Here is a 14,409-nt window from a genome sequence, read left to right as displayed (position 1 = left end):
AGAGGAATTTCCAGTGCTAGCTGTACTGAGGGAATCACAGTCAGAAATCTTTTTCAGATTAGTTGATCCCATAAGATACAGTAAAAATCATTATGATCCCAAACCAGTTAGGAAGTGGTTTTCAGAGGGGCTTTCCTAGACATTCTATCAATGAATTCTATCTATGAATTCTATCTATACATGGCTACTGAGGAGGTGCAGCTCCCCCCTCTTCCCCACTGGGAACAGTGATAAATACAAATACACAGCATAGTTCCCTTTCCAAGCTATGCCTGAGGGCAGACCAAACTTCACCTTGACACAGATGGATGCTTTTGCTTTAAGCCTGATTGAAAGCCTTCAGCAGAAACCCAGCCACATTACTATTGTAGGAGCACACAAATGAGTTGCTGAGGGAAGCAATTTACTGCTGTCCAATTCCTCTAGAGCTGCTGACCATTGGCAGGCTCCTACCCTGCAGCTCCTAAGATATAACTGGCCATCTTCTGCAGAGGAAAAATGACTCGAGGAGAAGTGTTAGGGAGCATGGCTCAGAGAGACAACTGGGAGTCACTGATCTTGTCTTTGTGCCTTGTTTCTTTTGAAGGACAGAGCATTAATGAGGCTCTGCCCTGAAACATGTATGGAAGCTGAAAAGAGAGGGAAAATTAACTTTCACTCAACATCAAATTAATATGTCAAGAACAGAATTAATCAAGATACCAACAAAACCAAGAAGAAGAAATTCTGTAATCATCTATACATCAATATTAGAATCTTGCATAATAAACAAGAGGAGCCTGAATTGCTCATTTGGGAGCATATTTTGACCTAATTGTTATTACTGAAACCTGCTGGGAAGATCCGATTGATTGGAATATTAAAATTAATGCCTACAACCTATGTAGGAACAATCAAATGTGGGGGAGAAAGGAGAGGGGAGAGGCAATATGTGCAGGGATATATTGCCTATTTGGAGATGTTTACACCAGAGAAACATGCTCTCAAATATTAATGGGTTAACATATTTTAACAGGATACAGGTGTACAGGTCTGCTACCAATTCAGGTTGAAAAACAATATTCATCTACTCTGTATTGGTGGGAAAAGCTGTGTTTTCTTGAAGGACTTGTATTCTAGTCTCCAGCCAGAACAACGTTCATTTTTGCGGTAGCCAGGAGGGGGCATGAGCAGGACCCAGAAGTTATTCTGTACCACTTCACATCATTGCTGGGGGCAGGGGAAAGGCAGTCTTTTTCTGGAAGGAATTACTCTTTTCTGGTCAGGGCAGCTTGGCTGCAGTTGGGTTGGGCTCTGCAGTGAGGATTTTAGCATGTGAATCACTCTCTCTTCTGCGAACTTTTGTCATTAATATTGTTGCTGTTACTGTTCATTTTCTTATCTCATTGCTATCTCCAGTAAATTTTTCTTGCCTTGACCAGTGAGTTTTACCTTTTATACCTCCAATTTACCTCTCCATCCCACCACATGGGGCAAAGGGGAGGGGAAAGCAGAGCCAGAGAGCGGCACATGATTTGGAGATTTTTGCTGGAGATGCTGAATGGGGGGGTACCATTCCTAAACAACAACAGGACATCAGTCTATATTATGTGCAGTGTCTAACACTGTTACTACTAGAATATAATGCTGCTAGCAGTGAAAGATGCTTCTGAGTATTGTAGGTGACCAATATACATGCTGTCCATCAAGTTCTGATCATGAAAAAAACAAAAGTCACACTTCTTTAAAAACAAACTTAATTTTAAAAGGTAGAGAAAACAATTTTAAGAAGGGGGAGAAGGACACAGAATTTTACATCAAATAGTATATAGAAGCAATGAACAAGTAGTTGTGGGCTATGATTCTGAAAATGAAAAAGTATTGGGACATTCACAGGGAGCAGAACTGGAGCTCAAGAGGAAGGGTGTGTGTATTGCATATGCTTGTGTTACTTCTTTTGTTCCATTGCAAAACTGAAATGCCAACAGTGCAGTAACAGTGCTCAGTAAAACGCTCTGGTTGCATTTCTAGTCAAGTCAGATAGTATAAATGGAGTATGATAAAATATTTTCCATGCTAGTGGTACCACAGAAGGATATCAAGCACCAAATGTTGAATAAGTGTTTCGTAATGAGCAGGTTTGCACCTGAAAGCTTTAAAAATGGGTGGTAAAGAATTCTCTAGGCTGTTGATGACTTTTTGTCTCTTTTTCTTCAGTAGAATAATAATAAATAATATACAAATATTTTCAGAAAAAATAAATATCATGATTGGGAGACAACAGCCTCTCATTCTGGCACCTATGAAAAGCACAGCAGTAAAATAGAAGGTGGAAAAATCAAATGAGTACAGAATTAAGTGAGGGGGAAAAATATTAATGCCAGTCACTATGAGTTCATGGAAAACCTTTACTGAGAAAATTGCCATTTTTTAAACTGATTTTTTCAAGAAAGGCATTTGTACAAGAGAACATTTTATTTAAGCGTACCACCGCAGAGCCACAGCCTTTCTCAGTGAAATGTGATCTTTAATCTCCCAGAAGTCTGAGTAACTAGAGAGCACAGCATCCACACAGTGCACATCTAACGTGAAAAAATACTGCAAATCAATAGATCATTAAATGTTAAGGAGTTGGTAGAAAAGGAGTGTGTTTCTAGAGACTGTTCTTGGCCTTGTGACCCCTTCCACTGGTGACCTGGGAGCAAATCAGTCAGCAATGATTTGGTGTGGATGACAGAGAGCAGGTCACTGAGCTAACAGGATGCATAAGCAGGCAGGATTTTAATGTCTGAGGACAGTTATCTGTGGCAAGTCCAGGACCTAGGTAATGTTTCCTTGATGTCAGGAAAACAGCTCGCCTGCAGACTGTTGACCCTGAAAAGTATTCATTGGGGAATAAAGTGGATAATAAAGTAAATATGATTGTCAGTGCAGAAAAATGGTCAAAAAGTAATATGACTGTTGGATATTTAAAGTGAAGAATGTTACAAATGGTATTTGGCTTTGATGACAACTTTTCTGGAACAATATGTCCAGTTCTTGTACCTGTAACTCCAGAAAGCGTCAACTTGCTGGCAAAGGGCATCAAGGGTCATAAGAACAGACAAGGAAGTGCAAGTACCATGAATGAAAGCAGTGCCATATGTTTAACTTATTCAAACTGTAGGGGATCATTTATTAGCATGGAAAAGTGAAATCTGACACTAAAGGACATTTTAAAATGCCAAACGTAGGCATAGGAATGTGGCACCTGAAAAGAAGGAGAAATCAAATAAGATGTGCCTTTGTAACGATAAAAGCAGCAGATGACCTCTACTGCAACTTGATAAGAGTGGTGATAGAATTTGTGCAGCAGGAATTTTGTTTGATAGGTATTAATCTCTGGAAAAAGCACAGCATGCTTTAGACAGAGGACAGTTAGCTTGCAGGTCTCACCTGCACTATTCTTCATGAAATCACAGCCCCACAGGTCAGAGGTCAGAGGGAGAGATTCCCTGTAGCCAAGATCTGGGGAAATTAGGAAGAGCTGTTGTGGATTTCTTTTTCTAGTTTGTACTTACAGAATGTAAATTCAGCTGTTTCACTGGTGGTGTTTGATTTACTGTTGCTACAGCACATAAAGCTGCTATGAGGAAAGGAATGGAATCACTTTGATCTCCATCCATCCGGCAGCCTTGTGCAGTCAGCTGTGCACCACCATGATACTGTGATACTTTAAGTGGATCTCAACTCCCTCTGCAGATTTCTGTGGTTCTTTTCCTTCCTTTTAAATACCTAGCTCTCCTTCATCACTTTGTTAAAAATCAAAATTGAGAGTGGCTAATGTTAGTGAAACAGTAAGAGTATCATTTATTTCCCTTGTACTTGGTGAAGACTTTTGATGCCCTTGTCAACAGTAAAATTATTGTTGATGTTTTTAGGATCAGAATATTTGAGATGTTGACTTTACTTTTTAGGACACATAGCATTTCTTCCAGGTTCTTGTTAGGATGACTTTTTTCGTTTATTCCAATAGAACTAAACACAGTAGTCTGGAAAATACACCACAGCATATGTGACATATGAGCACAGTCTAATCTCATAGTGAGGAATCAAAAAGGGTAAAAAAAGCAAGCAGTAACCTTGCATAAGGATATCTGTAATTAAAGACTGTCACAGAAAATAGTATTTAAATCCCCAGTACCTAATATTCAAGGACATCTACAGGGACAGGGTTTATACATTAACAGTGGCAATTAAGAGTAAATGTGACTGGGATTCATGTCAATGCCAGTTATGTGCCTGGTGAAGCGGGAATAAATAAAAATGACTGAAACAAGAATAAAGGAAGAGCCAATCAATGAACCATTAGTGTTTTCAGGGATGCTTTTCTATCACTGGTACGGTTCTACCAACTTCCAATTGACTGATTTTCATAAAGGGAGCACTATTAAGGTTAATAGCTTCAGTATATGATAGCTGTATGTTGACAGTATTCCTGGAGGCAAATGGATTTAGGTAAGCAAAAACAGAGTATAATTTGAAAGTCATGCTGTTACTTTTTTTTTTTTTTTTTTTTTTTTTTTTTCAGAGTATGAAGGCTCTGGGACAGAAGTTCAGAGAAAACACTCAAAATGTGGAGTTTGCAAATACAGGGCTGAGTGTGATGAAGATGCAGAGAATGTTGGGTATGTAATGTTTTCCTTAACAATATCACTGAACAAAACGGAAGAAATGTTAAAAGTACATGATTATCTGCTCCAGTAATAATGTGTTTGATACATGTCTGTAAAGAACAAACCATCTGCAGTTGCAAAGTAGTGGCAGAAAACAATAGAGAGTTGTACTGGAAAATCTTTTAGCTAATATTTTTTAAACAAAGACCCTTGATTTGTTTTATCCTGCCAACAAAACAACTCAAAAACCAAACAGGAATGCAAAATAAATACTGATTATTCAACCCTGGGATTTTTTTCTGTGTGTTCTCCTTGTTCATAAAGTGTTACATGCAGTTATTTCCATCGGTGCTAACCTTGGACCTAAATGTGAACTGGGCACTTAAGCCAGTCAGATCTTCTGACCTCACTGTGACATTTGATCTCTTACATACACCTAGGGGGAAATGAATGGAAAATATTAATTATTGTCAAAGTTCAAAACAAATTATCAAGAAACAAGAAGCCTTTAAAGACAATCCATAATGCAGAAGCAGATGTACCAAATTTCCTGCTCAAGATACATGGTTATATTACACCCCAGCTTTCCAGGCTCTGTGTGGCTCTCAGAAATGGCAGAGATATCATGAAGGAAAGGGCTTCTTCAGACAGCTCCATAAGGCTTTAAGGGGTTTTTAGGCAATTAAAAGAAGTCCTATATGCTGATGGGGTTTTGTTTTCCAAAACCTTTGTCCTGGCAGTGGCCACCAGTGTGGAATAAGGTTTACTGGGATCTGGGCTGGTGGCAGTTTTGCGGCTGCAGACACAGTGCATGAAAGTGTTTGAGAGACCTGCAAATGGTACATTTTTGTATCCAGGGAGGGAACAGCATCTCAGACCAACAGTGCCTGAACATCACCAATCAGGGAAAACATCATTCTCCCTTTTCTTGTCTTCCAGCTGGAATCCATTTAATGTTGAAATATGTCTTAATTGCACAAGGTTTTATTACAGGGTACCAGCATGAAGACATCTCAGGCAGTAAAGCAGCTTAGCACTAATATTCAAGATGTGTATTCAAGATTAAATTGTAGAATACAAGGGAAAGCAAAATGGTATTAGTGCTCATGAATTCTAGCATGACACTTCACATTTCATAAAATGCTATAGTACTGAAGCTGGCTTGCTCTTTCTAGCAGGGAGACAAATGAGCTAGAGCTGTTTTTTGTAATACTAATAATCTTTGGAACATTGCCTTGGTCTGCTTCATTTATGACTGGAAAGATTGTATAGATGAGATATATATAAATATGTATATATGTATATGTGTATATATATATATATATATTTGCTATATACACTGAGATCTGGTTTTGGGTTTGGAAAATAAATCCTGATTCCACTTCAGTAAAAGATTGCCTAGTCTTTCTGCACTTGCAGATCTGGTATTCCTGCAGCTATATAGTATCTACAAAAAAATTAGGATAAAGCTGAAGAGAGCAGAAGATTTGTTCTCTACATTCTGCTCATATAAAATGAAACTGGTTCACCTCTTCTTGACAACAGGTGAAGAGTGCTCTTTTGCCTGTAAGATTTCTTTAATCAGTCCTCATTAAAGAAATAAGTGGAAACAAGAACTTTTATGTAAAAAACGCTCAAAAGTTAGAAAATATTCCCATGTTGGTTATTTGTAATTTATTGGATAATATTTTTCAATTATATAAAGGAATTTAATATAATTTATTTTTTTTCCCTGTGCCTCTAGCCATTAAAACAGTCCTCAGTGATATTCACTGTTTAGTCACAGATAAATCAGGGTCTGTTAACACAGATTGCCTTCACAAGGCTGATTTTGACAAATCAGCCAAGTTGACAAGTCACAAACTTGCTAAAGTAGAATATAGGAGTTGGCTTATTTTTTTCATAAAACCAAAACAGTTATTTACATATACATGTAATATTCATATATATATATATATATACACCCTTTATAACTGTTTTAACATCTAATTTTAATTCTCTTTCCTGCTGTTTTTCGGTGTGGGTTTTGACATCATAAAATTACATCGTGACATATAAAGTTACTGGCAACACAAATATCTTTCATTAGGCATAAGCATTGCTAGTCTGAATTATCATTTAATTCAAATTTGCACTGGATTACAAACACTAATTTATAGCAAATCACAGGACACCCTAATTTCATAAAAATATTTTGGTTTGATTTTCCTTTTTGAGGCATAAGAATGGCCACTGGAACTTTTTTGGATAGTGTGGTAATGTCTACTGAACCACACAGAAAGAGTACATTTAGTTCCATTCATGTAGGTTTATTAGGCCTGGACAGCCCTTGTTTGCACCTTGTGATGTTAAGACACTTAACAGAGTGGCCCACGAGATAACAGAAGGCATTTAAAGAAAATTCTGCTCCATTATAGTAACTGGATGAGTTAGCTGAACTGCCCCCTAATGTTATGTAGATAATCTCAAGCCATATTTATGATACAAACAGTTAACACACAGTCATGAATTTTTTCAACCTCTTTTCCAAGCTGTGCAATCTGAGACTTTACAAACACCAGCTCCTTCTGTTCCAACTGCTCTTGAGAAGCAAAATAGTATCTGTGCAAAATGGCATCTAAGCAAAACACTCCTCATTTACCAATAAAGAAATTAATTTATGGGTAAAATGTTTAGTGAATTGGTGGGAAGGGTGCCACACATGACACCGCATGTTGAGTGGTTTGAGGTAAATGAGCTGGAATTCATGAGGAACCCCAGCACCTGCCAAAGGCCAGCCACAATGGCTAGGGAGCAGAAAAGGCAAATTTTCTCACAATAATGGAAAAATCCTGTTAAAGACAATTTTATTCCCTGCATAATGTGGTTTCTCCTTTGGGTCTGGAAAGCTATGGGATCCTATGCCAAAAAATGGTAGCACCTGACGCTTTCAGTGAAAACTGTAGGGTGATCCTTGCAACAGAGAAGCAAAAGACCATTTGTCACTTCCTGATTTTTTAGAGTTGAACTTGCTGGTCCTTAGAGTTGTGTAAGCAGGTCCTTTCTTCTCAGAGGTGCACAGTGATATCATGAGGGGAAATAAGCACATGTCAAAGCATGGTGAATTTTGGGTTGTCATAATAGAAAATGTTGCCACCATGAGGGTGGTTGGACATTCTAACACCATGTCTGGCATTTCCATCCATGGAGATGGTCTGAACTTGATCAGACACAACCTTGGGACCAACTTTGAGCAGGGGCTGGGATAGATGATCTCTACACATCCCTTAAACCCAATCTGTGAATCTGTGTAATTACCAAATCTAGGTGCACTTTAACAGCAAATTTAAAGAAGATTGGTTGTACGGAGTTGGGATACATGCTATATAGCAGATTAGTGATGTTAATTTTTTATTGCTCTTAAATTGTGTTTTCCCCTTTGAAAAAGTCACAGATTGTTAGTTTTCATGCTTGGTGTTAAAGCATTATGGCTATCTCTTGATCAAAAATGGTACGTATGGTTTTATTGTACTAGAGCACACATAGTTTGAAGAAATCAGGCTTTGCATGGGGCTTTAGATTTGTATCTTCATTTTGTTTGATTTCACAGAAACATTATCTGTCTAAACCCAAAGTGGTTACTATGCATAGTAAGCTGAATGCAAAAGTATAAACAACTTTATACTTGCCACTGCCTCTATGAAAAACATCAGCGTTGATTCTAGGTGTAGTTCAGACACATAAATAGAGTCTGAGGAGAGGATTGTCATAAACAGCACACTTGGAAAATTTGTACTCAGCTATATGCAAAATCAATAAATTATTTCTTTATCTAAACTCAGGAAGGAATCAGGTTGAGGAAGCATCACAGAAATATATTTCTCCATATTTTTCTTCTTTTTTCATACAACTTGAAAGTATTTTAAAGAGTTTTTGATCAATCTTTTCAAGGGCATGGACAATCACTTGTGGGTGCACTAGTCTTAAATTGCATAAACACATAACATGTCATTTGCCTGAACAGTGATTTTCTGTAGGTCTGAGGTAACAGGATGCAAAGAACAGGACTCACATGGGTTGGGTGGGACTTTCTTCCCAATAGTGACAAAACTGAAACAGGTTTTATATATCATGGGAAAAGCTGCTGCCTAACACCATTCAGTCATGTCTGCCTTTCTCCTCTGACCATCAAATATCTCTCTGGCCAGAGGCTTCCTCCTCTTTGTTGAAAAGACATTTGTCAATTATGCAAAGCAGTGCAAAATGTGTGCACAAGAGGTTGGTAGACTTATACTCTTGTGTGAGAAAGTGGCCAGAAACCCAAAAACATAGGTAGTATGAATGTGGTTGTGTGTTTTCTGCTGGAATTTTGAATTAGAAATGCAGTCGTGTTGAGAAGTGGACATGGAGAAGGCAGCACAAAGCTTGGGGACATCTAGAGCTGATGGGGTAAATTCTGTAGGTCACCATCACAAATATATATGGCTTGCTCTTGATATACCCTGAGGTATCCAGACTTTCACTGGGCTTTTCAGTTCTACTGACTGCTCATGAGAATAACAGATCATCCTATCAGTACACAATCAAAAGATAGGATCTCTAGAGGGTCTGGGCTCCTGCTCTGCACTGCAACCAGGGATAATTCACTCATGTGAGCTCAAGAACGTCTCTGGAGAGCTCTGACCATCTCTATGAAGAAAGGTTTCACAGCTGAGTGTACCTGCTCAAGGGCTGAATTTCTCTCTGGGATAATTTCCTTGCGTTCAATCAGAATTTCTTTCCTTGCAACGTGCAGCTTCTGTCTTTCACTCCTCTTTGTGTACCTCTAAGAGCCTCACTCTCATCTTCTCCATAACCCCTCTAGGGTTGCTGGTGACAGCAGTCATCTTCTCCAGGCTGAAGAGGTGCAGTGCCCCCAGCCATTGCTCACAACAGCCCACACTCCATCCCTCTACCCATCGCAGCATCTCACCACTGCAGCCTCTCCGGTTCCTCTGAGTACTTGCTGTTACCAGTGGGTCTTCAAACAGGACAGAGTGCTTCTCATTGGACCTCATGAGTGCTGAATGGAGGACAAGTCACCTCCCTTGCTCTGCTGGTGACCCTCCTGTGACACAGCCCCCCAGCCTGCTGCTCCCCTGGACCCTCAGGTCCTTTTCTGCAGAGCTGCCTCTCTGCTGGTCCACCACAATCTGTATTGTGGCAGTGTGACAGATATCCTGTTGTCTTCAGACCTCTGGAGGTTCCTCCATCTTGTCAAGGCCCCACTTGAGTTGTTATCTTTTTTTTTCTTTTTTTTTTTAATCTTTGATAAGGAAATCATTAACTTAAAAATAGCCTCACTGTAAAAATTCAAGTTTATCATGTTCTCAGTTTTACCTATTTTTTTAGCAGATGAAATATGGAAATGAGATTCTGAGCACATTCAGTCTTTTTTTTTAATAAGTGTACTATGCTGTCAAAGATATGTTTTGACTTATAATGTAGATTTTCAAGAAAGATTGACAGCTGATCCCCAAGTAGACCTTTAGAGATTAACATTTTATGATATTTACTTTGGAAAACAAAGATGCCTCAGCAATATATAGATTCAACTGGACTATAATTTACATAGTGTCTGTTTTCACAAAGGCCAAACCAGAATTTCAGAAGTCTCTGTATTAACAGTTAGAAATGCCAGTGTGGACATTTCAAAGTCCTATTCTCTGCCTTGTCTATATAATTTGTCCTCCAGGGAAGGATTTGGCCTGTTTGAAGTCTGGCATGAAAGTTTATGCTTGCTTCTTTTGACCACTTTTTCACTCATTTACCAACTTTTTTTTTTTTTAATTAACATTTAGGGTGTGATATTGTATGTAGGTATTCATAAGGAAGGGGATCTAAATCCTGTGTAAATGTAATTCACAGCTTTCTGATTCAACAGGAAAAAAAAAATCCTGAGTATTTGTGTACAAATAGACAATAGAGAAAATCAACCTAAACAAGGGATTTTAGATTGTGTCATGGGATTATGAATTATGAAAATCTGGGTGCAGAATATTCTGATATGAGAGGAATAGCATAATGGTCTTTTTGCTATATTGGCTATCAAGAAATTGAATAGATCCTGGATGGGTAATAATCCAGGTCTGGTTTTTTAATGTACATTTGCAGTGATCTTTGCAGCAGTGTGTGCCAAGCCTCTGAGGGTTCCTATTATTTGAGGGTGGAGGGAGGGTTAGGCTGCTTCTGAGAGAGCAAACATTGGTTCACCATGTATGCTGTGAGAAGCTCACTGCAGTAAAGACTAAATTTCTTCAGTGGTCAGAGAGAGCCATGGCATGAAAAAGGGGATGTAGGAAAAGGGATGTTTGGAAAAAATGACTGAAGTTTATGGTATTCAAAGGGTGTTCTGGATTGCTGGGCAGAAGTAAAGACGAAGTCTTTTAAAAAGTTAAAGCCAGGCACAAAGAAGCTTTTTAAAATGGAATTCTACTTCTCTTGTGCTATAAAGGGTTTTTAAAAAGCACACCAAAAACCTGATGAAGATTCAACTCTAGTCAAATAAGTAGAAAAATCACTTTGAAATCCAGATTTTCTTAGTTCAGGTTTCATCTGGGAAGAACTGCACACAAGGGAAGAAGCATCAATTTGGCATAGTTATATTCTTAACAGCAATTGCAACACCCCTGCTATTTCAATTCACCTAAATTTATTCCAACAGGCATACCCTTATCCATCTGTGTGCATTTCACACACTTTGTTTTACTCTAGTGTTTCCATTTTACATTTGTAAGCAGATGTGTCAATGAGTTGGTGAGTACCTGAGAACACTCACTGCTGTCAGCTGCTGGGAAGGGATAGCAAGCAGCACTCCCTGTGAGACCAGGCCAGAAAAATACATTTGTGAGCAAGTCCCAGGTGGGCATAAATGGAGCAGCCTGATCTGCTGGTTGGAAATGCCAGTCTCTCCTGGTAACCAGGCCTGCTCCACAAGTCAGTCATGCTTTTCCTTTCCTTTTTTTTTTCTCTTTTCTTTGAACCTACCAGGCTTTTTAAGCACACAGAACTTCCAACAGACCACATACACCTTGAAGCTTGAAAACAAAAGAGAGCCTTGAAATGTGTTCTGATCTCTGGGGATCTAATTAATTTACTAATAGCAGCAAATGCTCTTGCAGTCTGAGCCTGTCACTTCATTTTACTAAACACATTTGCTTTGTTACACCTAGTAGCCCCTAAAAAATGAGTTGTACATCCTCATTTTTTGCCTATTAAAACCACAAAAAAATCTGTTTGGTTTAATTATATCACTTTGTACTTCCTTGAAATTCAAATGCTTTTCTGTTTAACTAATGGTGTTAATGAATGACATGCATGCAACTTCTAAAAGCACACTTTCACAGCAAGCTGGTGCCTTTTTTCTTAAGGTGTCAGTTCTCTGATGACAGGTGAGAAATTTCAGGGATTTTTTCTGTACAGCCTAGTACATTAGGAAAGCATCTGAATATATCCTGTTGACTTTACTGGGCTAAGTGAGAGAAATGATGTGTTGAGGACAATAAGCAGGAACCTCCTCCAGCAAGACGTCAATTTGGCATTAACTATCTGCTTAAATCCTTTCGCTTAAAACCAATAGGAAGGTTATAGTGAAGAAAATGTTTGTAGAGCTCTCACTTCTTTTATTCCAGTGTGGTTTTTACAAACTTTTCCAGCAAAAATTTGAAGCACTTATTCACCTCTTTCTCATATGAAGCATCAAGCACATTCAAGATGTCTTTAATACACAATTCTGTTAAGTGACTTTACCTTAAGTGACTCTTTTCTTCTGAATTTTACAGTTAAGATTCACTCTCTTCCTGGGTGCCCCTCCTGTGCTTCTCCCATGTGCCCCTGCTCCCCCTTCATGGTCTCAAGCTTTTCCTGCCCTGCCTTTGTGAGCAGCTCTCTGCATTGTCCTAATGCTCTCCCTGTGCTCTCTCCCCAGCAGGAGAGAGACTTCAGGGAACAGATTACACTATGAGACTGCAATTTGGTGTTCAGTTTCAGTCTTAGCTGTGAAGCAAAGCAGTCCTTGGTGCCTCTTACAGGTTCTCCTGCTTGCAAAGACCTCTGATAAGATTTTTGTCCTTTAAGATACCACTTTTAGCTCATTCTCACTGTCTGCTGTGTATTCTCACATACTTTGTGTGCTTCTTGTATGGTCTGTGGTACAGTTCAGACCTGTAGACTCTGCTTGGTAGCCTTGAGTTTTGACTTCTGCTTGGCTTTGGCTTCCAAACGGGCTGGTGGGGGAAGCTTCCACCAAGCAGTTGGATTTCCTGACATCTCAGTACCAAGCTATTATCTGCCCTCTGTAGCTCTCTGGTACCAGGATATAAAATATTTTCAGTATTTCATAGTGGGTTTGTTGGCAGATCTTACAATACTTTCCTGAGCAGCTCTTCTCTTTCAGTCTGTGGTGGTCCTGTCCCCTCACAGGATCTCAGGATTGTTTCAAAATGTTTGATGTGCAGCATCAGAGCAGTGACTTGCTCTCCCATGGTTTTACCTTCCTTCACAAACACCAAGCAGTTAAAAACAATATTCTTTTCATGTTTTCTGTCAAGAACAGCACTTCCCATATGTCACTGCTCTCATCTCATGATTTGGAGCTTCCCGCAGTCCTGACTGTATTTTTGGTCTAGTGGATAGAAACTGTCTATGAGCAAGGACAAATTCACTGCACCCTATGCAGACTCTCTGACAAGCGCAAGTTTCTAACATGTGCTTGTGACTCCCTCTCTGCATCTGTGCATCTGCACTCTCCCTACTGCATCTGTGGAGGCCCTTTTCCCTTCAGACCATTGCACTCAAGCCATGCCCTCTCCTTAACTCATTCTCTTTCAGTCCTCTGAAAGGCTCCAGAGGTTTGTGTTGGAATAAGAGTTTCAATCTTTTATTTTAGAGTGCATCAGTCCAGTTCAACTGTTCATTACCCCACAGTGTACTTAAACCACCTGCTTTTACATGTCAGACAGCTCTGCCTAGTAACCAGTGACTAACTGGCCAGGGGAAGGCTGGAAGTAGCCCTTGGCATCATGGCCATAGGCAAAGAAGTAGCTAATGGCACCAGGCAGATAATCAGATACATGAGGAGGGGGGTCAACATGTGATATTTCTGTACATTGAAGAGGTGGTTAGAGATAAGACTGAGACTGTTGATCAGAAAACCAGGGTCAAGAATTCATAAGCACTTCTAAAGCAAGAGTCTGACAATTCTGAGAAAGTAAGCAATTAATATTAGATGTTAAATCTAAAAGCAGCAAAGCATGGAAGCATAAGCAGTTTCCAAGCAGTTCCAACTGCAGCCTGTAATGTCACCATGAAGAAGAAAAAGGTATTTTCAAAACTCGGCTTATTTGTCACCAGGAATGACAAAACCCAGCTACGATCATGATGCTACAGACATCAGATGGTGACTACAGGCAGATTTAAGGGAGAGCAAAGGTATCTGTCTACACACAGCCAGTGTCATACAAATGAGGACCAGCTTTCTGCCAGTTTGTGACAATAAATATGCATGACTGCTGAGCCATGAGCCTTTTATTTGTATGTAGTAAACCCTAATAAACCCCTGATTAGTCTTAGCATCATGTGGGAGCAGGTAAACAAAATAGTATTTCCATCCTGGTTCTAAGGTTTACAACCATTACCATTTCTAGTGAGAAAGATTATCATCTGTTCATTGTATTGATATTTAGAGGCTTCATTAGTACTTGGAAGTAGGTCCCTAAGATGTGTAGAGACTCATTACTGGGGCAGTTTTTCACTGTCA

General features: G+C 39.2%; 1 protein-coding gene across 1 annotated transcript in view; it reads left to right on the top strand.

Annotated features, from left to right (window-relative positions):
* TMEFF1 (transmembrane protein with EGF like and two follistatin like domains 1) overlaps nt 1-14,409 on the top strand; it is a 112,051-nt gene that overhangs the window by 82,425 nt on the left and 15,217 nt on the right. The window contains exon 5 of the mRNA XM_005517457.3: nt 4,550-4,646. Coding sequence (XP_005517514.2) covers nt 4,550-4,646 — 97 coding nt within the window. The remainder of the gene's footprint in view (nt 1-4,549; nt 4,647-14,409) is intronic.

The sequence above is a fragment of the Pseudopodoces humilis genome, chromosome 1, assembly GCF_049639895.1.
Source record: "Pseudopodoces humilis isolate 2021_Gansu_Grassland_sample_001 chromosome 1, ASM4963989v1, whole genome shotgun sequence".
NCBI classification, from domain to species: Eukaryota; Metazoa; Chordata; class Aves; order Passeriformes; family Paridae; genus Pseudopodoces; species Pseudopodoces humilis.
Note: the sequence above shows the minus strand (reverse complement) of the source record. Positions and strands in the feature narration are given on the sequence as shown.